This window comes from Adiantum capillus-veneris, chromosome 15 (assembly GCF_014529385.1).
Source record: "Adiantum capillus-veneris isolate H3 chromosome 15, ASM1452938v2, whole genome shotgun sequence".
Classification (NCBI taxonomy): domain Eukaryota; kingdom Viridiplantae; phylum Streptophyta; class Polypodiopsida; order Polypodiales; family Pteridaceae; genus Adiantum; species Adiantum capillus-veneris.
The window spans coordinates 119,054,897-119,081,310 of NC_140945.1; the positions used below are offsets into that span (position 1 = coordinate 119,054,897).

The following is a 26,414-nucleotide window of genomic DNA, read 5'->3' on the forward strand; positions in this document are numbered from 1 at the left end:
GGGGGGACCAACCCATCTTCTGGTCCCCAATGAAGTGTCAAGTTTTCTCGCTCCCTCTAATTCTCTTGAGTATTTGAAGTGCAATTAAACGTTAGTTTACGCTTCCGTATTTTTGTGACACCTCCCCCTCTTTGATGACCACGCTTGCTCTTTAATCGTGTTGAGTTCTTCAATTATTGAGGGTTGAAGTTCTCCCTCTCCCCCTCCGAGTGTGTTTCGTGATCGCACCTCTGCAAGCTCCTTCTTGAGTAACGCAATCTCCTCATCTTGGGCTGTCACATGATCGTCAAGTGTTTCCTGAGCAGCCAACACGCGTTCTTCAAGTGTCTTTATTGTGCCTAGGAGGTTGCGGTTGATCTTTTTGATGGTTTTGCACATTTCTTCTTTGCATTTTTGGATGGCTTGCTCCAGAGGGTCGTCCTCGTCAATTTGCTTCTTCATGTTTGAGAACTGTAATAGGAGGGCTCGTTGCTGTTGCTTGCACCCGCCTCCTCTCCTCCCCTTCGCCATCGCCCTCCCTCACATCGTGGCGCTGATCTCCCAGCCTGTCCACCTCGCGCTACCCCCTGCCCCTCGTGCTGCCCCCCCCCCCCCCCCCCCCCCCCCCCCCCCCCCCCCCCCCTCTCGCGCTGCCCTCCGTTGCCCAGCCATCCCGCTGTCAATCACCCCTGCCTGCCCCCCTTGCCTGCTTTTTACCGTTAGCCTTCTCCCTCTCCATTCTTGCTTGACGGGCATCGCCAGCACCATCGACGTGCTCGGTCCAGTAGGTCTTCCCTCCTTTTTTCATCGACGATCCTCCGCCTCTTCTTTTTTTTTTTTCCGAGAAAAAGATCCTTCTATTAGTTAATGAAAACTGCCCATAGGGCTACAACCACCTCTGCAAAAGAGGGCTACAACAAACATGGTGGGGAGACTCTCCCAATGAAAGAACGACATATATACAATGAGGCTAAATCAAGAGATGGGAAGAGGGAAGAGCCACACAGGTGGTCGGTAGTGCCATCTGAGCACCCCCTAGACAATGGTGTAGAAAGGCCCAGGGCACCAGAGTCTAAGGAAAGCCTCGCGGCGCTCCCGCATGCGGTCGGAGCTGCCCTGTAATCCCTCAAGCTGTCCTCTGAGAGTATGGATCAGCTCTAGCCAAAGTCACGAACAGTCTCTGTTGGTGGCACAGAATGAGCCTCAAAAATGCGGAAACAGCGGGCCGCCAAATGAACCAAAGTGTCAGGCCACTGATGAGCTCCCGACACTCCTCTCTCTCACTGCACCACTCCTGTGGAGTAAGCTCTGTAGTAGCAGGCTGGAGTGTAGGTCGTCCCCCCTGTATCACTATCATCCTGTTGGTGGAAGATAGCTCAAACTGAAGTGCCGGGCCCGTGAGAGTGGACCAAGCCGCTGCCCCCCAAGTGGAGATAGTAGGCATCAGCCGTGGAGATAGTAGGCATCAGCCGAAGAACTCGTAGCCACACCTGCTGGGCCGAGGGACAGTCCCAAAGACAATGGTGCTGACTCTCCACCAACTGGTTGCAGGTTGCACATGCGGCCGAGAGACCACTATGCACAAGCCAGCTCCCTACTGCTGTAGCTCTGTGTGCAACCAGCCACTGAAACAAAGTGACGCGCCTCGGCTGTCTGGAGTCCCACAGCCTCTGCCAAAAGGCTGCCAATAACTCGATTGTGAGGCCCTCCTCCTGCCAATGACGTGCTGCAGCGGGGCGGGCCTCTCTCTGTGCTGCAAGTATATGAAATCCAAGCCGAACAATGTACTGAAAGAAGGGGACTCCTGGGTGGTCTGCAGAAGAGAAGGGGTCCCTCCATAGCCACTCACCAGGATCCCACTGTACTTGTGCCAGTGGACAACACTCCCAAGCCCAAAGCCTCCAGTGTCCAGTCTCAAGAGCTGCTGGGTCAGGGTCTATGACGCAAGTCCTCCCACAGATGCCCACAACTCGGATCTGTTGGAAACAACACTCCGCTACCTGCGGGGCCTCTACTGCAACTCGCTGTAATCGTCCCCCACCCTGAAGCTCGAAGAACAGGGCTGGGACAGTCTCTGAGCAGGCCCTGACTGAAATGAGAATCTCCAGTTGTGTGAAGGCTCCCATCCACCAGGGTGCTACTGGCTCGAGAGACGTCAGCCACTCAGCTGGAACTGACTCTGAGATGTCCTGACACATGCTCTGCACCCCTTTCATGCCCTGTATAGCTGGAAACCCTGCACCTCCTCTGACAAACCTGTGAACTCTAGCCAGTCACCTAGAGAGCGCGCTGGACTTGCTGCCATGCGACCCCAGGAAACACGAGGCCGGCTACCAACCAAGTGGCCTCTCTGAGTGCTAACCATGGGGTTCCAGACGAGGGGCTGCCGTAGGCGCTCCTCCGTGCATGTCGGCTGTCTCTGCTCCAAGCCACGCCGTAAGAGCTCCCAAGATCGAAGCAAACTCACAGCGAAGTGATCCTCCAGTCTCCTACTCAAACCAACTCGGCGCATCTCTGTAAAGATCCATCTGGTCGAAGGTTGCCAAGGGCCTCCTGACTGAGGCACCTTGGCTCGAAGCCTTTGCAGCAAGAACTCCTTCCAGGGCTCCTCACCTGGAAGAAGGCCTCTGACTATGAACTTCCCAAGAAGGGCTCTGCTCTGGTGTGCTGGATCAATGATGCCAAGCCCTCCCTGAGAACAAGGAAGCGTGATGACCGACCAAGCCACCTTGGCTCGGGCTATCTGAGTGTCACGTCCTGACCAAAGAAAGTTCCTGATCAGCCTCTCTACTTGGCTGATACAAGAACTCGAGAAGATCCAGCCGGAAGTGATGTACCACATAGTTGCCAACAGCACCTGGTTGGCAACTACTACTCTACCAGCCAGCGAAAGTCGTGCTGAGCTCCAATGCAACAGCTTTCTCCTAATGGACAGGAGAAGAGGAGCAATCTATTGCTCGGGAGACAAGTCCAAACCAACCCGACAACCCAAGTATCGAACTGCAGTCCCTGTGGGAATCCACCTGAAACCCTCTCCTGGCATCCAAGCTGGCACAGGAGCACTACCAACCGAGAAAGCCACTGTCTTTCTCCAGTTGATCAGTGCGCCCGATGCACAACAGAAGGTCTCCAAAGCCTGCTCACATCTGAGAAGATTGGCCTCCTGGCCATCTAAGTACATGGCTGGGTCATCGGCAAGCTCAGCGTCTAGTAGCTCATCTCCCCGAATAGGGAGTGCTAAGCCCCGAAGACCAACCTGTTGTGACACCAAAAATCTGCTCATCGCGTCCGCATAGAACAGAAAATGAAAGGGGGCAAGAGGACAACCCTGTCTGACCGAGCGTGTGAGCATGAAGCGCTCACCTCTCCCTCCTGTCAAAAGCACCTGACTGTGAGCCTGTCTGTACAAAGCTGACACCCCTCTGATCCAAGCATCTGAGAAGCCCATCCTGCGTAGAGTGCCCTCTAGAAAGTCCCAGTCAACTCTGTCGTATGCCTTCTCAAAATCTAGAAGAAGAATCACAAGGTCCTCACCACAGAGCCGTGCCAGGGCAGAAGCCTCCCAGAAAGTAAAGATGTTGTCAAGGATATTGCGTTCCTTGACAAAACCTGTTTGAGTCCCATGTATAAGGCTCTCTAAAAGCGGTTGAATCCTCAAACTCAGAGCCTTGGCAAGAATTTTGTAGGCTGAGTTGAGGATGGTGATGGGGTGCCACTGTCGAATCTCATTCAAGGAGCCACCCTCCTTGGGAATGAGGTAGATCAGGCCCTCACTCATGCTGTCAGGCATCACTCCTGTGTGCAAAATGTACTGAAAAGCACTCCAGAGATCTGGGCCAAGCAAGTCCCAGTACTCCAAGAAAAAGCTGGGAGTCAACCCATCCTCACCTAGACAGCTACCACGAGGGAGGGCCCTAAGAGCCGTGTGCAGCTCCTCAAGCTGAAGTGGCATCTCTAGCCTCTGGCGCATCTCCTTTGTCACAAGACATGGCATCTGTGCCCAAACCTGCTCCCTGTATGCATCCTACCGCTCTGACTGAGGCTCAGCCGACAGTAGCTCACGGTAAAAGTCAGTAGCAACTGCACGCATATCCTCGGGCGCACAAGCAACTCACCCATCAGGCCTCCTCAACTGAATGACCTTGGCATGCGAGTGCCGAGGTCCCACTGTCTCAAAAAAAGCACCAGTCACTCTGTCACCCACCTGAGTCCACTGAGATGCCTGTCGATGAAAGGAAAACTCATGACGCCTCTCCTCTGTGCTAGCAAGCTCCTGTCGAGCCTGCTGTAACTGCTCCTCCACCCATGGACTGTCTGGATGCTGCTCCCGCATCCTCTGTAGTGAAGCAATGCCTCGTCTGAGACGCTGCTTCTCCTCTCTCGCTGCAGCCCGGCGAGCCAGAGACTCCTGAAGAAAAAAGTGGCTGAGTTGAGCTAGGCTTGAGGCCACTCTGTCTGCAGGTGAAAACTGGCTGTCCATGCCCTCTGTCCAGAGAGCCTCTACCCTCTCTTTGAGTGATGAGTCCAACAAGACCCACTCTGGGATGCGAAGCATTGTGCTCCCACTCCTCTGCCTGTCTGCCACTGTGAGGATCACTGGTGCATGGTCCGAGAAGGATGTCCCTGCCAGGATCCCCACTGATCCCCCCAAGTCACTGAAGTGGTCACTAGTGTAGAAGCGATCTATCCCCGATAGATTCACTCCTCCCACTTTGCGGTCCGATCTAGAAAAGGCAAGACTATCTGGGGGCCTCACAAAACCAGAGTGTTGCCATGTATCCGAGACCCTCAAAGTCATACACAGCCTCTCCCAAGTTGCCAACTCGACTCCATGCACAGTAGCATGGCTGCCACCAATCCTGTCAGAAGGGTCCTCCAACATGTTGAAGTCCCCTCCTATACACCAATGATCGGCTTGCGGTAAAGACTCAACAATCTGTGACCAAAACTCTGCACGAGCACTCGCCACATTGGGCGCGCATAGATGTTCAGGAAGCCCACAAGGCCACCCTGAACCTGCATAGTAATCCACTGAGCCCTGCCTGGCACAATAATCCCTCTGCCCACAATGGCTTGTTGCAATGAGTCCGCATAGTCATATATACCCCACCTTGGATGCCTCCAGGTCCAAAAGCAGCTGACCAAAAGGTATCATATCGTCCACGCAAAATCTGACCACATCGTCGAATGCGGCTCTCACACAGATGGTGCTCCTGAAGCATAAGGAGATCAATCTCTCCTCCCACAAGGCAACGCTGAAGCTCCTGACGCAATCGGCCCCGCTGTCGCTGAAACTGGGGCCCACCTAGTCCCTGCACGTTCCATGAGACGATCCTCATGGGGAGCGAGAGAGAACAGATGCTGCCGCAGCAGCAAGACGGGCTATCTTCGAGGCTGGCTTGGATGGGGAGTAATTCGCATCCGAGCGTACTCTAGATAGGCGTGACTGCAGTGAGTGCCTAGCCCAAGCCCAAGCAGAGCGAGCCGTGCGTAAAGCAACCTCCTCTGTCCAAGAGTCCTCATGAATGTATACATAGCAAGGCAAACACTGCGTATCAGCAAAGAAGTACACAATGTGCCTACATCCTGCTGAGTCTGGGGGTGTCACCGCAAACTTGGCCAATGGCCAGCAAATTTGTAACTCCAAGTTCTCCCATGTGGTGAGAGAACTCTAGTACCTGTGTGTGCAACCATCCCACCACGGAGTCGAGGGACCACTCTGTCTCGGCCCTACCACAAAGGGGGAAGGAGAAACCGACTGCTGAGTCCAAGGCCTCTGTCCCCCTAGCGGCGAGGAACAAAACATGGACCCTGAAGCAGGCTGCCTCATGGTCTGTTGGGAATCGCCGAGAAAACGAGTGAACCCGTAGTCGAAGAAGTCCCAGCGGCGTCGGATGTCAATGCTCGTCAGACCACGAGGGATAGCTACAAGGGAAGATGTCTGAATCTGCAAAGGGGGCCGCAAGAAGGGCTGACCCTCTCGCGCTAGGCGACTCGTGGCAAAGGCGCTGCCAAGAGATCTCCTAGCCGCCGGAGAGGGACCTGTCTCCTGAGTCGATTGTGAAACTGGAGCAGGAGGGGGAGGAGGAGCAGGGGGGAGCAGAGGAGAAGAGGGGCAGGATGGGGTGACAGAGGTAAAAGGGCGAGGTGGAGAGGCGACGGGAGCAAAAGGCGGGGGGGAGGATGAGGGAGAAGGGGGGAACTCTTGGGGGGGGGGGGGGGGGGGCGGCTGTCGAGGGTGAAGCGGAGGTGGAGGCTGGCGTAGGGATCTCCTCTTGCTCAAGAGGACCAAAGCGATTCCTGCTAAGTAGGCACCTGAGGGCCACTCTGAGTGCCAGACGGACGTTGTGGTCCTTGGCGTCGTCGGCCATGGGCCTGCTGCCACCCCTCCTCCGCTAGAGCCCCAGGCTCGGAGGGTGGCTCTGCATGTGTGCACTGTGCCACTGGTTGTGGCTGCGGGCCAGCCCTGGCAGGCTGGGGCTGAGGCTGTGGTGCAGGTCTCGGCCTCCTCCGTGGACAGGCCTTCGCGAGATGGCCCATCTGTCGGAAAATGAAGCACTGGTTCGGGAGGCCCGAGTACTCCACACTCTGTCTAAACCAACCCCCACTCACCCGAGGCAGAAGGATAACCTTCGGGAGCGTGTGGGTATCTCTGACCAAAACCTTCCGCCTTGGCAGCTACTGATGCTGCCGTACGAGGTGTCTCCAGGACAGACCCAATGGCGGAGCCAATCCTAGAAAGAAGTGGCAAGTACTCCCTCCGTAAACCCGGAAAGCAGACTGAGATGGGGGCGTGATGCTCGAATGGCCAGTGGACTCATAGCTATGACCTTGGACGCCATCTCGGAGGTCTCGAACTCGATCTGATAGTAACCCCGTCCGAGAATCTGGACATCCAAGATCTTGCCCACCTCTGCGAGAAGGCGGGCCTGGAGAAGGTCTCGCAGCTCTCCTCTGCTAGGTCGGGTGCCGAGAATATTGCAGATGACCGAAGTCGCCTGCAATCGCTCTACCTCTGCGGCAAGGCTCGCTTGCTCTGTCGGCGAGAGGGCAAGTCGAATGGTGGGCTCAGCGGGGTCAGGCGAGGGGGCTTCTGGCGAGTCCCTCTGTGGCGAAGCTGGAGCCTCCATCTGTTTCTACTGCTGTGTCGTAAGAAGATGACGTTGGGAGGAGGTTGCAATCCGGCACAGAAAGCCCCAAGAATGAAACTGAATGGGCCGAGTTGCAGGGCTGTCGGGGTGGAAACCAGGCGGGCAAGCAGAGGGGGGGGGGGGGGGGGGGGGGCAGCAGGCTGAGGCAAAAGGGAACGCTGGCGGCAGCAGGAGGGGGTGACTGGGGCGGCAGGGCAGGAGGGCAGCGTGGGGCAAGCAGCGGGCGGGCGGCAGAGGCGGGCAAGCAGGCAGCGCGGGGGCAGGTTGCACTGTCAGGTAGGTAGGCAGGCAGCGAGGGCAGCGGGCAGCGCTGGGAGGGGGGGGCGATGGCGTGCGAAGCAGCATTAGCGAGCCGTCGAGTAGTCTTCCTCCGCCTCTTCTTTACTAGTAGCAGACACAGATAGCGGCTCATGCTCCACCGCAGAGGGACTCTAATGAAGCCCCCTCGCCCGACCCTGTTGAGCCCATCATTCGACTTGCTCTATCACCGACAGAGCAAGCGAGCCTAGCCGCAGAGGTAGAGCGCTTGCAGGCGACTTCTGTCATCTGCAAGATTCTCGGCACCAGACCTAGCAGAGGAGAGCTGTGTGACCTTCTCGAGGCCCGCCTTCTTGCAGAGGTGGGCAAGATCTTGGACGTCCAGATCCTCGGACGAGGCTACTATCAGATCAAGTTTGAGACCTCTGAGATGGCGTCCAAGATCATCGCCATGAGTTGGTAGAGGAGCCAGACATTCCCATCTCCTAGGTTTGCGGAGGGAGTACCTACCACTTTTGTCCAGGATGGGCTCATCGATTGGGACCGTCCTGGAGACACCTCGCACGACAGCCTTGGTAGTTGCGAAGGCGGCCGGCATTCCCTCAGTTCGCGTTCTGGTTAGGGATACTCACACTCTCCCGAAGGTCATCCTCCTTCCTCGGGTGAGTGGGGGTTGGTTTAGACAGAGCGTGGAGTATTCGGGCCTCCCGAACCAGTGCTTCATTTGTCGACAGATAGGCCATCTTGCGAAGGCCTGTCCACGGAGGAGGCCCCGACCTACACCACAGACTTAGCCCAAGCCTGCAAAGGTTGGCCAACTGCCATAGGCAGAGACACAGAGCACACAGGCAAAGCCACCCTCCGAGCCTGGGGCTCCAGCGGAGGAGGGATGGCAGCAGGTTCGTGGTCGGCGCCGGCAGGGACCACAGTGACAGCCTGGCACTCAGAGTGGTCCTTAGGTGCCTGCCCAGCAGCAGTGGGTTTCCACGGGGAACCGATTTGGTCCTCTTGAGCAGGACGAGGTCCTTGCTTCAGCCCCCACCTCAGCTTCACCCTCAACAGCCCCTCCTCCCCCCGAGTTCCCCCCCTCCATATCAGCCTCCCCTCCGCCTCTTGTTCCCGCCGCCTCTCCCCCTTCTCCCCATTCTTTTGCTGACCCCCCCTGCCCCTCCTCTCCCCCTCCTCCCCTTGCTCCTACTCCCCCCCGCTCCAGTTCCACAGTCGACTCAGGGGGCAGGGCCATCTCCGGCTGCTAGGAGATCTCTTGGCAGCACCTTTGCCACGAGTCGCTTGGCGAGAGAGGGATTGCCTTTCTTGCGACCCCCTCTACAGGTACAGACTTCTCCCTTTGCAGCAGTCCCTCGAGGGCTGACGAGCTTTGACATTTGGAGCCGATGGGACTTCTTTGCCTACGACTTTACACGCTTTCTCTGCGAGTCCTCTTCAGACCTTGAGGCAGCGTGCTTCAGGGTTCATGTTCTGTTCCTTGCAGCCAGGGGGTTAGAGGCCTTGGACTCAGCAATTGGCTTCTCTTTTCCTCTTTGCGGCAGGGACCAGGATGAGTGGACCTTCGACTCAGTGTTGGAGTGGCTGCATACACAGACCCTAGAGTTCTCTCATCACATGGGAGACCTAGGAGTTACAGACATGCTTTTTACTCTGTGGCCATTGGCCAAGTTTGCAGTGACTCCTCCAGATCCAGCAGGATGTAGACACATTATGGTTCACTTCTTTGCTGATACTCAGTGCTTGCCATGCTATGTATACATTCATGAGGAATCCTGGACAGAGGAGGTTTCTTTACGTACGGCCCGGGCTACTTGGGCTTGGGCCAGACACTTTCTGCAGTCACACCTATCTAGAGGACGCTCGGATGCGGATTACTCCCCATCCAAGCCAGCCTCGAAGATAGCACGTTTAGCGGCAGCATCTGTTCTTTCTCTCTCCCCATGAGGATCGTCTCATGGAACATACAGGGATAGGTGGGCCCCTGTTTCAGCGGTAGAGGGGTCGATTGCGTCAGGAGCTTCAGCGTTCCCTTGTGGGAGGAGAGATTGATCTCCTTATGCTACAAGAGCATCATCTATGTGGGATCTGCATTAGACGATGTGGTCAGCTCTTGCGTGGACGATATGATACGTTTTGGTCAGCTGCTTTTGGACATGGAGGCATCCAGGGTGGGGTATGTATGACTATTGCGGAGTCTCTACAGCAGGCCATTGTGGGCAGAGGGATTATTGTTCCAGGCAGGGCTCAGTGGATCACTATGCAGGTTCAGGGTTGCCTTGTGGGCTTCCTGAACATATATGCGCCCAATGTGGCGAGTGCACGAGCAGAGTTTTGGTCAAAGATTGTCGAGTCTTTGCCGCAAGCAGAGCAGTGGTGCATTGGGGGTGACTTCAACATGTTGGAGGACCCTTTTGACAGGATTGGTGGTAGCCACGCTATTGTGCAGGGAGTTGAGCTGGCAGCTTGGGAGAGGTTTTGTATGACTAAGGGTTTCGGATGTGTGGCAGCACTCTAGCTTTGTGAGGCCCCCAAACAGCCTGGCCTTCTCTCGTTCGGACCGCAGTGTGGGGGGAGTGAATCTATCGCGTACAGATCGCTTCTACACTAGTGACTTGTTCTGTGACTTGGGTGGGATAGTTGGCATTATGGCAGGGACTTCCTTCTCGGACCATGCACCAATGATCCTCACAGTGACAGATAGGTAGAGGCGGGGGAGCACGATGCTACGCATTCCTGAGAGGGTCTTGCTGGATTCTGCACTCAGAGAGCGAGTGGAGGCTCTTTGGACAGAGAGCTTGGACATGCAGGATTCTCCTGCTGATAGAGTGGCCTCAGGACTAGCTCAGTTTAGTCGTTTCTTTCTCCAGGAGTCCTTGACTCGCCTGACTGCAGCGCGAGAGGAGCAGCGTCTCAGACGGGGCGTTGCTTCCTTGCAGGGGATGCAGGAGCAGCATCCAGAGAGTCCTTGGTTGGAGGAGCAGTTACAGCAGGCTCGCCAGGAGCTTGTTAGCACAGAGGAGCGGCGCCATGAGTTTTCTTTTCACCGACAGGCATCTCAGTGGACGCAGGTGGGTGACAGAGTGACCGGTGCTTTCTTCAAGGCAATGGGACCTCGGCATACGCATGCCAAGGTCAGTCAGTTGAGGAGGCCCGACGGGTCGGTTGCTTATGAGCCAGAGGACATGCGTGCAATTGCTACTGACTTTTACCGCGAGTTACTTTCTGCAGAGCCTCAGTCAAAGCGTCAGGATGCATGCAGGGAGTAGGTGTGGGCACAGATGCCTTGCCTTGTGACTGAGGAGATGCGTCAGAGACTTGAGCTTCCACTTCAGCTTGAGGAGTTGCACACGGCTCTTGGTGCACTCCCCCGTGGTAGCTGTTCAGGTGAGGATGGCTTGACTCCCAGTTTTTTCTTGGAGTACTGGGACTTGCTTAGCCCAGATCTCTATAGTGCCTTTCAGTACATCTTGCACACAGGAGAGATGCTTGACAGCATGAGTGAGGGTCTGATCTACCTCATTCCCAAGGAGGGTGGCTCCTTGGATGAGATTCGACAGTGGCGCCCCATCACCATCCTCAACTCAGCCTACAAAATTCTTGCCAAGGCCTTGAGTTTGAGGATCCAGCCACTTCTAAAGAGCCTTATACAAGGGACTCAGACTGGTTTTGTCAAGGAGCGTAGTATCCTTGACATCATCTTTACTTTTTGGGAGGCTTCTGCCCTAGCAAGGCTCCGTGGTGAGGATCTGGTGATTGTTCTTCTCGATTTTGAGAAGGCCTACGATAGAGTTGATTGGGACTTTCTGGAGGGCACTCTATGCAGGATGGGCTTCTCAGATGCTTGGATCAGAGGGGTGTCAGCTTTGTACAGACGAGCACACAGTCAGGTACTTTTGTCAGGAGGTAGAGGCGATCATTTCATGCTCACGTTTGGTCAGACAGGGCTGCCCTCTTGCCCCCTTCCTATTTCTGTTCTATGCTGAAGCGATGAGAGCAGGTTTTTGGTGTCGCTACAGGTTGGTTTGTGGGGCTTAGCACTTCCTATTCGGGGAGATGAGCTACTGGACGCTGAGTTTGCTAACGACTCAGCCTTGTACTTGGACGGCCAGGAGGCCAACCTTCACAGGTGTGAGCAGGCTCTTGAGACTTTCTATCGTGCATCTGGCGCATTGATCAACTGGAGAAAGACAGTGGCTTTCTCGGTTTTTAGTGCTCCTATGCCCGATTGGATGCTAGGTGAGGGTTTCAGGTGGATTCCCCCAAGGACTGCAGTTCGGTACTTGGGCTGTCAGGTTGGTTTGGACTTGTCTCCCGAGCAGCAGATTGCTCCCCTCCTCCTATCTATCAGGAGGAAGTTGTTACTGTCACAAAGTGATGATGTGGCTACCGACAGCAGAAACCCTAATTTTTGCCAAAAACCCTAATTCTTGTGAACCCTAATTTGCAGAAACCCTAATTTCTGGAAACCTCAACCCTAACTGCTGGCTGAAACCCTAAAGTGGTTGGAAACCCTAAAACAGGCGGCAGATGCCATGTGGCAGCAGTACGAACTTTTCCGGATTTTACGGAGGTGAAAAAAAAGCTCAGCCTAGCGACGCAACTTTCTTGCTTTTCTCCACGCTGATTTGATGTGTGAGAGAGAGAAGGATACTTGGCAAATTTTATTAAAGCCATAGACAGAGAGCTTGTGAGAGAGAGCACTTGCTTTTATTTTTGGAAGCTTTTGGGGCTCTACTTTTGGGCATCCCTTGTAAACAAATAAATAAGTGGTTTAGGGCTCACTCTGCAGAGCATCTGGACGTAGAGTCTGAGAGTGAAACCCTAACCGGTCTTTGTACTTTGACATTGATTTAATACATAAAGAAATACCGAAGGGGCGCCAGTCTTTGGGGCCAATATCTCTAGGCACGGAACTCCGCCGGGCCAGTGCAAATCTATTGTGATCTGTGAATTGTTTTGAAGTGGTTATTTGGTGCTGTCGCGATTGATTCTTGACTTGGAGTGTCCAAGTCAGTTATAGTGGTATCAGAGCACGGCCGATTTCTCTTTTACGGCAAATCCGATCCGCAATTTTTTTTGCCGCGGCACCTATGGCTTCACGCAAGGATCAATCGACTCCCTCTGCATCTGGAGATGCGGGCAGGGATCACAACGAAGTTTCCGGCAGAGAGTATGGCCCGCCTCGGCCTACTCAGCCGGAGCGGCGAGAGATGGAGCATGGTCAGTTGATCGGCGATGCAACAAAGATGATGCTCAATTTTGCGAAGGACCCAAAGTTTGCAAAATATATGAGCGAGACTTCTTTTCAGGAAGTGCATGAGCAGTGGCAGAAAACAACTACACCACCCCCGAAACCCGCTCTCAAGAAACCTTATGCTCACAAGAAATATTTAGAGAAGGAATTAGAAGAGGTGGTTGATGCACGGATTGCTCAGCTTTTTGACGCGCAAAGGAAAGCCAAAAAGCACGGCAAAAGCAGAAGAAAGGCATTGACTTCCCGGGTTATTTGGGTCGTCAGTCGACTTTTGACAAAGCAAAGAAACAGAAGAAGCGTGTTCACTTTGAAGGAGTACCTAATTCTTCTTCTTCTTCTTCTTCTGACAGTTCTTCTAGCTCTTCAGATTCAAGCGAAGAAGACAGAAAAGGTAAAAAGCGAAGCAAGAAACAACACTTCGGAAAGGGCAAGAAAAAGGCAAAGAAGGCTAAATCTCGCCCAGAGATTGACAGTTCTACCAAGGACTCGTCTACAGATAGCTCAGATTCCGATGACGGGAACTTTTATGCGAACAAGAAGAATTTTTTATAAAGCCAACCAGTATGACTTTCTAGAAGATAAAAGCAAGAAAATCCGAGAGTTTAAGGAAGGTGGACACTCGATCAAATTTGATACTTTTTCAGGATACTCAGATGCTTCGAAAGGCTTTGTCTTTTATACAGCAGTTTGACATCGTTTTCGCGGGAGGACGCTACTCGAAGCACTCCAAGATTCGGAGAGCTGCCTCTTACTTTAAGGGGAATGCTCGCACTTGGTGGTCCACGCTTCTTTTAAACAAGACTGTGCCAGTTAAAAGGCTGAAATTTAAGAAGCTTTTCTTTCTTCTTGGTTGACGCAAGAGTATGAACGAGATATACGAGCTACTTGGAACCATCTTCGGATGACCAAGAAAGAGACAATAAATGCTTACTGTGAAAGATTCTGAAGCTCTTTTCTACCCGCCTCTTCATTCAAGAAGATCTCGTTCAGAGAACAGATTGAGCGGTTCACCTTGGGTCTACCTATAGAGATCCGAGATCACTGCTTGGAGCAGAAGTCAGCTTCTATTCAGGAGTTGATGAGTCATGCGAAGCGGGGCTTTGCCATTCACTCTGGCAGTCTAACCTACCCCACAGATGAGGCCATGACACAACGAGCTGAACAGACTTCTGGGAATGAAAGTAGAAAGAAAAAGAGTAACCCAGAGAAAAAGGATGCACGACCCAAGCTTACTCCTCGGGAGCGAGCTCGATTCATTAAGGAGGGGAAGTGCTTTGGATGAGGGGAACATGGACATATCTCCGCGAAGTGCCCTAAAAAGGCACAGAAAGAACAGAATGATAAGGACTTGAGAGTTCGACAGCAGCTGAGGGACGTGGACGAAAAGGCAAGATGAAAACAGGTCTCGTTCCAGATTGTGTGGGTACCGATCCCGACACCATGGACGAGAGTACAGAACTTTGCCGAGCTTGGGGCAAAGTGAAAGATCAAGAGGCCCTGATCTTCTTTGATGGAGGAGCCAAGGCCAACTTCATTTCACCGGAATTGGCGGTGCGGCTCGAGATCACTCCCGATTGGATGAGACCACTTGCGGAGGCAGTTCTAGCGGCACCCGGCAGGGACGTAGCCATTACACTTGTCATTGGCAAACTTCGGTTGCATTGTCAGGGGTATTTGAGGCATGAGGACTTCTTCATAATGCCTTCGGAGGATTGTGATGTTCTCTTAGGGATTCCTTGGTACAACAAGAACAACGCCGTGGTCGATTATAGGGCGAGAAAAGCGATTTCGACTACAGAGAAGGGCAGAACCTTTGTACTTGATATTAAACTGAAAGGGCGAGTCTGTCCCTATTGTATCGGCTTGGGCCATTTCAAAATTAATGAAATCCAGTCTGTTTGTTTACTCGATGTTTATGAAAGAATTGAGCGATAAGGATAGGACAAATATGTCTAAACTTGATAAAGAACGCCAATATTTTCTCCACTCTCACGCCAATTGCTTCTCAGAAGGCCTACCAAGCGAGTTACCACCTGCTCGTCCTGAAGATCATACCATTGATCTGATACCTGGAAGCACACCACCGAACCGGCCACCTTACCATGTGAGCCGAGCACAGAATAAAGAGATTATGAACCAAGTGAAAGACCTCTTGGAAAAGGGTTTTGTCTAGCCTAGTACTTCACCGTATTGCTCTCCAGTGTTGTTGGTTTTGAAGAAAGACGGATCTTGGAGAATGTGCATCGATTATAGAGCTCTCAACAAAATCACAAATTTCCGATTCCTAGGATCAATGATATACTTGACAGGTTACAGGGATCCTCGTGCTTTAGCAGGATTGACATGAAGAGTGGATAATCATCAGATTCGAATCGCGCCGGGAGACGTCTACAAGACAGCCTTTCGGACTACTTTTGGGTTATTTGAGTTTTTGGTGATGCCTTTTGGCTTAACCAATGCTCCTGCGACATTTAACCGGATGATGGACAGGATTTTTCGAGAGTATAGGCTATTTGTTGGCATTTTCTTTGATGACATTATTGTTTTCTCCAAGAATGAGGTAGAACACAGAGATCGTCTGCTTCAGGTCTTTCAGGCATTACGAGATCACAAGTTAGTGATCAATGCAAAGTGGATTTTTCCTACCAGAGATACACGTTTTGGGACACATTGTCTCAGCAGCGGGAGTGCAAATGAATCCGGCCAAGATAGAGACTATACGTGATTGGCCCGATTTGAAGAATGTCCATGAAGTTAGAAGCTTCTTGGGACTGTGTTCGTACTACAAGCGGTTCATACGAAAGTTTGTAGAGGTTGCTTCCCCTTTGCATATCTTGACACAGAAAGGAGTCCCTTTCTTGTGGGGATCCACAGAGGTGACTGCCTTTCAGACATTGAAAGAGAAATTGACTACGGGACCAGTTTTGACTTTGTCGGTCTTGCATAATTCATTTGAAGTATATTGTGATGCTTGTGGTCATAGTCTGGGTGCGGTCTTAATGCAAAAAGGCCATTTCATTGCTTACGAGAGCCGACTGTTCTCAAGGCCGGAGATGACAGCACAGATTTATGAGAAAGAGCTTTTGGCGGTTATCCATGCCCTTACTCAGTGGCGGCATTACCTACTCGGAGCGGATTTTACTGTCTTTACAGACCATCAGAGTTTGCGCTACTTCTTGTCACAGAAGCAGCTTTCGGAAAAGCAGATACGGTGGGCGAACATCTTGTCACAGTTTCACTTCCAGATCGTCCATGTGCAGGGACAGAAGAATGTGGTGGTAGATGCTTTGTCTCGGAAGCCGTTGGTTCTGGCTATTTCCGTGATACATCATAGGAGCTTCGAGAATATGGTCGATCCATATGCCACAGATATAGATTTTGGGGATATTTTCACACGGATACGGGATGGGGAGACAGTAGCAGGATACTCCATTCGGGAAGGCTACTTGATGAGAAAAACCATGTTGTGCGTTACACAACCGTTGAGGGAAAAGGTTATGACTGATTGCCACTGTCCACCTTTTACGGGTCACCGCGGCATTGCTACCACCATGAAGGGGGTAGAGAGATACGTCTTTTGGCCGAGACTCAAAAAGGATGTGGAAGAGTTTGTGCGCAGTTGCTTAGTATGCCAAAAGGTCAAGTTTGACAGGCATAAGACACAGGGATTGTTACAGCCTTTACCCATACCCACCCGCCCCTGGGAAAGTATTGCAATGGATTTCATTTTTGATCTCCCGAGAACACAGAGTGGTCACGATGGTATTTGGACTGTTATTGACAGATTTAGCAAACAGACTGATTTCATTCTAGTGAAGAAAACAGTCAAGCCGGATTACTTAGCGAGATTGTTTGTGGCCCAGATTTTCAGATTACATGGCATGCCTGAGACGATTGTCTCCGACAAAGACCCCAGATTTACGAGTTTGTTTTGGAAGGCAATTTGGGAGAACATTGGCACGTGGTTGCAATTCTCGTCATCGTTCCATCCGCAGATTGATGGGCAATCTGAGATTGCAAATTTAGTGGTTCTAGATTTATTGAAGTCTTTTATCTCAGATCAGAAGACTCAATGGGAAAAGTACTTACCTTTGGTGGAATTTGCCTACAATAACACGATACACTCTTCGACGGGGAAGGCGCCATTTGAGATTGTTGAAGGTGCTGCGAAGGTTCCACCCTTCCTAAGCACGAAAGATAAGATTTTTGAAGCGGATGAATATACGCGAGATTTGGATACGGCTTTTGCCAAGGTTCGCGAGACTTTGCAGAAGTCTCAAGAACGACAGAAAAAGGCAGCGGATCGCCATCGTCGCGACTTGAAATTGAAGGAGGATGATTGGGTGCTCTTACGTTTTGAGAAGGCACGCCTAAGAAAGAAAAAGGGAAAGGAGAGGCTTTTTCCAAAGCTTAGTATGCGATACTAGGACCTTTCCTGATTACTGAAAAGATAAATGATGTCTCCTTTTGATTGAAACTGCCAGATACTTGGAGGATTCACAATGCATTCCATGTGAGTCTCTTGAAACCTTTTAAGGGCGATGTGCTTGATAATGGGGAGCCTGATGAGCAACCCGAAGTGGAAGAAAACGAGGAGATCCTTGTTCCTGAACAAATTTTGGCACATAAGGATACAAAGAATAAAGGTAAAGTCCGAAGGCGGTTCTTGGTTAAGTTCAAGAACTATCCTGCATTGGATGCAAAGTGGATGGAGGAGGACCCGATACTCCTCAGATTGTGAAACTTTACCTCGATGCTTTTGGTTTAGCATAGTCTACTCCAAACGGAACCCAGAATTCAGCTTGGCCGGAGATCTGGTGCAGTGGGATGCACAAGAGGGGAGTCACTCCGCTCCTTTGTCAACAGATGCCTTGATTTAGATACTAGAGTCACTGATGTCTCTTTCAGCTGACAGTATTCTGCTGTATGACTTTAATGAAATGGAATTCCTGATTATGATACTGATTTGTTCTTGACTTCTTTTAAGTGCAGGAACTGATAGACGAAATGATTGCAACATTTTGGTCTGATTGATCTCGAATAGACATGGTTGCAATAGGGGTTAGTCAATCGGACATCGATGAGGTCCTGATTGGACCTAGATGCGATTGCTAGCTACATTGCTGATAAATCATGGTCTAAGATCCGAATGAATGTTGAATGTCCTGTGATGTCGAGTGATGTCCTGTGATGTCGTGTGATGTGACTGTCGATTGGTACATGTGCTAGATGTGTGTTCCTACTACGTAGGTACTAACAGTCAATGTTTGCCAAGACGGTTTACGGCTTCTGTCGGTTTTGCAGGCGTAATCGCGGTCGATTACAATGCTTTCAAGAGGGGGGTATGTCACAAAGTGATGACGTGGCTACCAACAGCAGAAACCCTGATTTCTGCCGGAAACCCTAATTCCTGCAAACCCTAATTTCTGCCAGAAACCCTAATTTCTGGAAACCCTAACCCTAACTGCTGGCTGAAACCCTAAAGTGGCTGGAAACCCTAAAACAGGTGGCAGATGCCATGTGGCAGCAGTACGGACTTTTCCGGATTTTACGGAGGTGAAAAAAAAGCTCAGCCTAGCGACGCAACTTTCTTGCTTTTCTCCATGCTGATTTGATGTGAGAGAGAGAGAAGGATACTTGCTTTATTTTATTAAAGCCGCAAAGAGAGAGCTTGTGGAGAGAACACTTGCTTTTATTTTTGGAAGCTTCTGGGGCTCTGCTTTTGGACATCCCTTGTAAACAAATAAATAAGTGGTTTAGGGATCACTCTGCAGAGCATCTGGACATAGAGTCTGAGAGTGAAACCCTAAACCACTCTTTGTACTTTGACATTGATTTAATACATAAAGAAATACCGAAAGGGGTGCCAGTCTTTGGGGCCAATATCTCTAGGCACGGAACTCCGCCGGGCCAGTGCCAATCTATTGTGATCTGTGAATTGTTTTGAAGTGGTTATTTGGTGCTGTCGCGATTGATTCTTGACTTGGAGTGTCCAAGTCTGTTACAGTTACACTGGAGCTCAGCACGACTTTCTTTGGCTGGCAGAGTAGTAGTGGCCAACCAGGTGTTGTTGGCGACTATGTGGTACATCACTTCTTGCTGGATCTTCTCAAGTTCTTGTATCAGCCAGGTAGAGAGGCTGATCAGGAACTTCCTTTGGTTAGGACGTGACATTCAGATAGCCCGAGCCAAAGTGGCTTGGCAGGCCATCACTCTTCCTTGTTCACAGGGAGGGCTTGGGATCATTGACCCAGCACAGCAGAGCAGAGCCCTTCTTGGGAAGTTCATAGTGAGAGGACTTCTTTCAGGTGAGGAGCCCTGGAAGGAGTTCTTGCTACAGCGGCTTCGTGCTAGGGTGCCTCAGGCAACCTTCGACCAGATGGATCTTCACAGAGATGCGTAGAGTTGGTTTGAGAAGGAGATTGGAGGACCGCTTCACTGTGAGTTTGCTTTGATCTTGGGAGCATTTGCGGCGAGGCTTGGAGCAGCGACAACCTACTGGCATGGAGGAGCGCCTACGACAGCCCCTTGTCTGGAACCCCATGGTTAGCACTCAAAGAGGCCACTTGGTTGGTAGTCGGTCTCATGTCTCCTGGGGTCCCATGGCAGCGGGTCTTGCACGCTCTGTGGGTGACTGGTTAGAGTTTTCAGGCTTGTCAGAGGAGTTGCAGGGTTTCCAGCTACAGGGCATGAGAGGGGTGCAGAGCATGTGCCAGGACATCTCAGAGGCAGTTCCAACTGAGTGGCTCACACCTCTCGAGCCAGTAGCACCCAGGTGGATGGGAGCCTTCACACGACTGGAGGTTCTCATCTCAGTTCGGGCTTGCTCCAAGACTGTTCCCTCCCTTGTTTTCGAGTTACAGGGTGAGGGACGCTTACGGCGAGTTGCAGTAGGGGCCCTGTAGGTGGCAGAGTGCTGTTTTCAAAGGATCTGAGTAGTGGGCATTTGTGGGAGGACTTGTGTCATCGATCCTGACCCAGAGACTGTGGGCTTGGGAGTGTTGTCCACTGGCACGAGTACAGTGGGATCCTGGAGAGTGGCTTTGGAGGGACCCTTTCTCTTCTGCAGACCACCGAGGTGTCCCTTTCTTTCAGTACACTGTTCGACTGGGACGTCACATACTGGCAGCACAGAGAGAGGCTCGCCCCGCTGCAACACCTCATTGGCAGGAGGAGGGTCTCACAGCTGAGTTCTTGGCAGCCTTTTGGGAGAGGTTGTGGGACTCCAGACAGTCGAGGCGAGTCACCTTGTTTCAGTGGCTGGTCGCACACAGAGCTACAACAATTGGGAGCTGGCTAGTGCATAGTGGTCTCTCGGCCGCATGCGCAGCTTGTGACCATCTTGTGGAGAGTCAGCATCACTGTCTTTGGGACTTTCCTTTGGCACAGCAGGTGTGACTTCGTGTTCTTCGGCTGATGCCTGCTCTTTCCCGGCTCGACAGTACACTTGGGGAGCAGCTGCTTGGTCCACCCTCACGGGCCCGGCACTTCAGTTTGAGCTATCTTCCACGAGCTATCTTCCACCAGCAGGATGATAGTGATGCAGGGAGGGCGACCTACACTCGAGCCTGCCACAGAGCTTACTCCACAGGAGTGGTGCAGTGAGAGAGAGGAGTGTTGGGAGCTCATCAGTGGCCTAACACTCTGGTTCATCTGGCAGGCCCGTTGCTTCCGCATCTTTGAGGCTCGCCCTGCGCCACCAGCAGAGATTGTTCGCGATCTTTGGCTAGAGCTGATCCACACTCTCAGAGGACAGCTCGAGAGACTCCAGGGCAGCTCCGACCGCATGCGGGAGCGCAGAGAGGCTTTCCTTCGACTCTGGAGTCCTGGGCCTTTTTACACCATGGTCCAGGGTGTACTCAGATGGCACTACCGACCACTTGTGTGGCTCTTCCCTCCTCCCATCTCTTGATTTAGCCTCTTTGTACATTTGATGTTTTTTCATTGGGAGAGTCTCCCCATCATGCTTGTTTTAGCCCTCTCTCGCAGAGGTGGTTGTAGCCCTATGGGCAGTTTCATTAACTAATAGAAGGATCTTTTTCTCGGAAAAAGAAAACTGTAATAGGAGAGGGAGAGGTAGAGGGAGAAAGAAAGTTCTTGAGAGAGAGAAAACCACACTATGTAGTTGTTTCCACATAATGCATACATGTTTATTCCACATTTTCTGCAATCTCTGCAATTCTAAACCATACAACGTATATAGGTGTTCCCACATCACGCATACATGTTTGTTCCAACACATATAGGTGTTCCCACATCATGCATACATGTTTGTTCCACACCTATCTACAATCTCTGCACTTCTGAGAATTCTGAAACTTTTGAAAAGTCTGAAAATTTCTCCATCGCTGAATTTGTGAGTTTCTGAATTTCTGCCGGGGGGGGGGGGAGAGAGAGAGAGAGAGCGAGAGAGAGCTGTTATCTTATTTTGCACCATAGAATGGACCGGGATCCCCAGATTTTAAGCACAAAGCCACTAGAGAGTGTTTGTGGGTGGATAATAAAGATAATCCAACTTGGATTCATATGGAGCTGAGAAAAATTGAACCATCCATCTTATCAGACTTTACAGTGAAGAGCAAACTTTTGTGGGGCTGCTATCAGCTTGTGCCAAGGAAAACAGCATAAACAAGGGCATTAAAATACATGATGATCTCCGCAAAAGTGGGCTGCTTGAGAAGAGCCTCCCCGTTGCCAACACCTTGATCAATATGTATACAAAATGTGGTGCACTGACTAAAGCATGGCAGCTGCTATATGAGCTGCCTGCTCGGGATGTTGTTTCCTGGACTGCACTGATTGCTGGACTTTCTCAGCTAGGCCAGAGTGAAAAAGCATTGAATTGTTTTGATCTCATGCAACAGGAAGGCATCTCTTCTAATGCCGTCACCTTCAGCTGTGTCTTGAAAGCCTGTGGCAGTGTAAGAGCAGCTGAAAAGGGCAAACAAATTCACGACGAGATTGTGAGACAGGGTCTACTACGAGGTAACACCGTGCTTGGAACTGCATTGATTGATATGTATGCTAAATGTGAGCACTCCACCCTACTTGGGTGAGGCATGACCAATCTTGTATAACCACTTTAGAACAGAACATGGCTGCAAAAATTTTGGCAGCATAAACAAATCCAGGAAAAAAACCATAAGTCACACCAGCTTCTTCCACCATAAAATTTCAACCATAATCCATGAGGGGATCTCAACCCCCTTAACCATAAATCATAATCACACTGAACCAACTCCCACACATTGAGTTTGACACATCCCCTACAATCAATCGGAGTCCAAACACATGCTCCCATCTTTCCTCCGGCCATTGCTTTTCCATAGCTTGTTAAGGGGGCTAGACCAATTCTTCTTTTGCATCATTGTCTGATAAATGATTTTAGTATGGGGTTTCCACAAGAGACTGCTTTCGGGCCATTTCAAGGCATTCCAGTCCAACTCCGAATCACAGATTGGCATCACTAGATTGTCAAGCTCTTTCATCACTTTCTGGACAAGTAAGACCTTATGAAAGCACAAGAAGTCCTTGATGATCTTCCAGTGAGGAATGAAGTTTCTTGGGGTGCACTTATTGCAGGATACGTTCAACATGGACAAGATGAAAAAGCACTCGCTTGTTTCCGACAAATGCAACAAGTGGGTCATTGTCCAAATGCGATTATCTTAACGTGTGTCCTAAGAGCTTGTGGAAACATGAAAGCGCTGGACAGGGGGATTCAAATACATAAAGAAATTGTGAAGAAGAGGTGGTTGGAGAAAGATATTGTCCTTGCTAATTCTTTGGTAGAGATGTATTCAAAATGTTCTGCTCTTTCAAATGCACAAGAAGTAGTCGACAAGCTTTCTGTGCGCCATGTCTCCACTTGGGGTGTACTAATGGAAGGATATATCCACCAAGGATTAGGTGAGGAGGCTCTAAACTGTTACGAACAACTGCAAAACGATGGCTTGTGTGCAGATGATGTAATTTATAATTGCGTTATGAAAGCCTGTGGCATTATTGGAGCACTTGACAAAGGTAAAGAGATTCATGAAGAGATATTGAATCAAGGTTTGCTGAAGAGGAATATAATACTTGGGAATACTTTGGTGGACATGTATGCTAAATGTGGGGTGCTTGCAAAAGCACAGGACGTGCTGGATGAGCTTCCTGTTCGAACCGTAGTTGCTTGGACTGCGCTAATTGCAGGATATGCCCAGCAAGGACAAAGTCAGGAAGCCTAAAATTCTTTTGAAAAGATGCAAAGTGAGGGAACCCCTCCCAATGCATTCACTTTGGCTTCTGTGCTCAATGCATGTAGTCATGCAGGTTTATTAGATGAGGGCCAGATGTATTTCACAAGTATGGGCACCAAATACGGTATTATGGCAGATGTAGAAATCTACACCAGCATGGTCGATCTCTTTGGCAGTGCAGGGGACTTCGAGAAGGCATTAGACATATTTGAAAAAATGCCATGTTCTGATTTCCTTCCAGTGTGGCGTGCTCTAGTGGGCACCTGCCGAAATTGGGTAACGTTACTCTTCGGAGAATGGAATTTGACACCATAATATGACTTGGATAAGCATGATGGCGCAGCTTATATCTTGATGTATAATATCTATGCAGCTGCTGGCATGCAAGAAGAGGCAAACAAGATTGAAGATAAGCGAATGAAAAGTGAAATTGTGGAGGAAGCCTGGACCTAGCTGGTGGATTGGAATAGTGCACTCACTTGTTAGTGGGGATATGCAGAGCATAGCCATTAATGAAAGCTGCAAGAAATTTCCCTTAAACTGTTGCAAGAAGAGTTGTTTCTGAGTTTGCACAGTGAGATGCTAGCCATTGCTTGTGCTCTGATCAATACATCTCCAGGAATGACCATACAGATTGTAATGACCATCCGGCTTTCTGGTGATTGTCTTACTGCCATGACATGTCTATCTAAAACTGAGGAAGGTAAAATAATGGTCAGAGATGCAAATCACTTTCACAGTTTTGACGATGGGAACTGTTCTTGTGAGTACCACTGGTAACACTGGGCAGGCGGTCGGTTTGGTTACTGCCTCAGAGTTCTGTCAGAAGAGGAGGTATTGATCTCTGGTGAAATCAGCCCTCATCTGTAAGTACATTGGGTTGTCATCTCTAGGGAAGGTGTCCCAATATTGCTTGATTGCCAGGTACATTGTCATGCTACATTTTGAATTATTTTTTGTAATCAGTTATAACAAGGTGCTTGAAGCTAGGACAGAATGAAGCACTTGCGTATACAAGAAGGGAATGAGATTCTTGGTGTTTGTAGCCTAGGACAGAATGAGTCCGCCTACATGTACAATACAGGAATGAGATTCTTGTAGTTTACACTCACAAAACTGCTCTTGTTCACCCCTGCCTGTGGTGGTAGAGCAAGAGGCTAATTCTACCAGCACTGGGAAGTTGGGAACCCCTGCATAGTTGAGAAAGGCCAAGAAAGGGCCATGTCTCCAGTGCTGAAAAGTCTCAACTCTCTGCTGCATTCTGTTTGAGCTCCTTCGAAGTCGGTTAAGCTGGCTGCAGAGAATTGTTGTTACCAGAGTGCACCAGGCCCTTGTCAAATTGAATTACCAACTTAAAAGTGCATATTGAGAGTGGGGAGAGAGACAATGGACCAGAGAGAGAGAGAGAGAGAGAGAGAGAGAGAGAGAGAGAGAGAGAGAGAGAGAGAGAGAGAGAGAGAGAGAGAGAAGATGCCAAGAAACAGTGGAACTCAAAAGGCTGATCAATACTAGCATGCTAGATACCGTTGTGAGAGTAGGACTGCAAAGAGAGGAAAACTTTGTAAGTGCTTTGGGTATGCTCGGGGAGAACATGATGGAATGGCACGTCGTTAGTGCTTCCTCTCCTTCATACATGACATGTCAGCCCAAACATGCTCAAATAACATGAGGGGCAGCTTTTGCACTCACCTCCTGGCCATAGGGCATCAATGGCTCACCCCTAAGCTTGGGAGAGTGTAGGGTGGAGCTACTCTGGTCCAGTATCTCACATTAAGAATCATTTGGAAGAAGTGGATAGAAAAGGAGTTGACTTCACGAAAGGTGGCAATTGATGCGTCTCTCTTGGATACAGCTCTCATCTAACAGTCGGGACGAGTTTCAAGAGGATCTCAGGATACCCTTCGTGCTTGCACAGTACCTTAATAGATGGAAGTGGAATTTTTGGTATTTCTCACAAAGTGGACAAAATGGTAAACCTGTTATGCCTTATACTGAGGGTCCCATCGAGGTGACCAATTGAGGAACAACAGATGGAGGTTTCGGATTGGCAAGACCAATCCTACACGTTGGATCAGCATAGGCGTGCTGGTAACCTTCGTGGACATTGGCATTGGCATAGCCATCCAGCTACTCTCCGAGCATCCATCCGGTTTGTGTTATTACTTCACACCATCTGAGTTTGGGCAGTAGACGTACTTGTTTGCCGCTAATCAACAAGGGCATCATTGATCATCAAGAAGTAGCAGTAACTAGCAGTCTTTTTAGTCCTCCCCCATGTTATGTTATCAGACATCTTTGCGGATCAAGCACTTCAAAAGGAGCGCGACAAGTACCTTCCAAAGATACTCAATGAAGAACACCATGGAGAGTTTCTCCAAGAGCTCATCAACTATGGAGACCAAAGAGGCACCGGATTCGCTTCCTCCGTGTGTTGGAAGAGGAATTCTTAGTGAAGCCTCTTGTTTGGTGGGAATGTTTTGGCTATCAATTGCCTCACCTTCAAAGGGTGGCATTGAGGGTTCTTGGACAGGTATAGAATATACCATAAATTATAAATTTATAATCTCGCTCATGTCATGTGACATGAATCATGTCTCGACTCCCATAATTCAAATCTCATGCCTCTCTTCTATCATCTATGTGCTCTAGGATTGCTCATCGGGTGCGTGTGAGCAGAATTGGTCGGCGTATTCTCTCATACACACCAAGATCCGCAACAAGCTCTCTACGAAGCAATTGGAGCAGCTTATCTATTTTCGCTCCAATTTACGCATGTTGCGGTCTATGCATGTGATGCCAATGGCTAGGCAGGTAATTGAGTTGGCTACACCCTACTCTTTATTTATGCTTTCACATGTATGATGTGCTCATATTTTTGGCATGACAAATTGCTAACTCCATTAATCTTCTTGCATGTTGTAAATGAAAAATAGGTCAATGTAGATGAATGCAAGCTCTCCATTGAGACTCTTAAGAGTCTCAACAAAGATCGCGATGCAGAGGAGGAGCAAATTTCCGAGACCTCTACTTGGAGTTGGAGGAGATTGATGGCCATGTCTCTCGCACACGGCCCCGCAAGAAGGTGGTTGTGCGAGCTTCGACAACTACAAGTAGAGGAGCTTCCACTTTGGAGAGGAATATGAGCACTTAGGACTCTCTCTTTATGCTTTAAAATTTGCACCCATGGGCCATGAGACTATGAGTTGTGTCACTACTTTTTGTCACTTCTATCTCTCGAGCCTCGACTCTCTACTTATGTAATGAAATCAAATGCAACCACGATCTTCTTTTCTCGAAATTGCCGTTTCCAATGTCATTGGACAAATCTTTCATGTTCTAACTTGTAAGACTTAACTTTTAAGGGTCTATGTCATGACTCATAATAGACTATAGGCTCTAAAGATGTATGAATTCTTTTTTTGCATCGTGCGTTACGTCAATGTACATCTAATTTTTTATAGTTAGATTATTACTGCACGTCTTTGTACGTGTAACCATCGTACGTGACTGTACGTGTCAACC

At 50.2% G+C, this 26,414-nt stretch overlaps 2 protein-coding genes across 4 annotated transcripts in view; both read left to right on the forward strand.

Moving 5' to 3' along the window:
* The window catches only part of LOC147441368 (pentatricopeptide repeat-containing protein At4g18520, chloroplastic-like), a 45,779-nt gene extending 22,304 nt beyond the window's left edge, over positions 1-23,475 (forward strand). The window contains exons 2-3 of one of the 3 annotated variants that reach the window (XM_086483018.1): positions 21,091-21,636; positions 22,234-23,475. In XM_086483018.1, coding sequence (XP_086339144.1) covers positions 21,363-21,636; positions 22,234-22,880 — 921 coding nt within the window. In that variant the 5' untranslated portion in view covers positions 21,091-21,362 and the 3' untranslated portion in view covers positions 22,881-23,475. The remainder of the gene's footprint in view (positions 1-21,090; positions 21,637-22,233) is intronic. The other 2 variants (XM_086483019.1, XM_086483020.1) reach the window with 2 other exon arrangements.
* On the forward strand, positions 23,472-26,195 carry LOC147441369 (uncharacterized). Its single transcript, XM_086483021.1, has 5 exons — positions 23,472-23,595; positions 23,683-23,758; positions 25,398-25,422; positions 25,542-25,703; positions 25,826-26,195. The coding sequence occupies exons 1-5, from the start codon at positions 23,472-23,474 to the stop codon at positions 26,033-26,035; spliced, it is 597 nt and encodes a 198-aa protein (XP_086339147.1). The 3' UTR covers positions 26,036-26,195.
* The last annotated feature ends 219 nt before the right edge of the window (positions 26,196-26,414 follow it).

Bases quoted from the DNA above. Each gene is read 5' to 3' on its own strand.
- LOC147441369 (XM_086483021.1), top strand. From the start codon at position 23,472: ATGCTAGCCATTGCTTGTGCTCTGATCAATACATCTCCAGGAATGACC. The intron at 23,759-25,397 runs GTAAGTACATTG...TCACCTTCAAAG, and splicing joins GGTGAAATCAGCCCTCATCT to GGTGGCATTGAGGGTTCTTG. The intron at 25,423-25,541 runs GTATAGAATATA...TATGTGCTCTAG, and splicing joins CATTGAGGGTTCTTGGACAG to GATTGCTCATCGGGTGCGTG.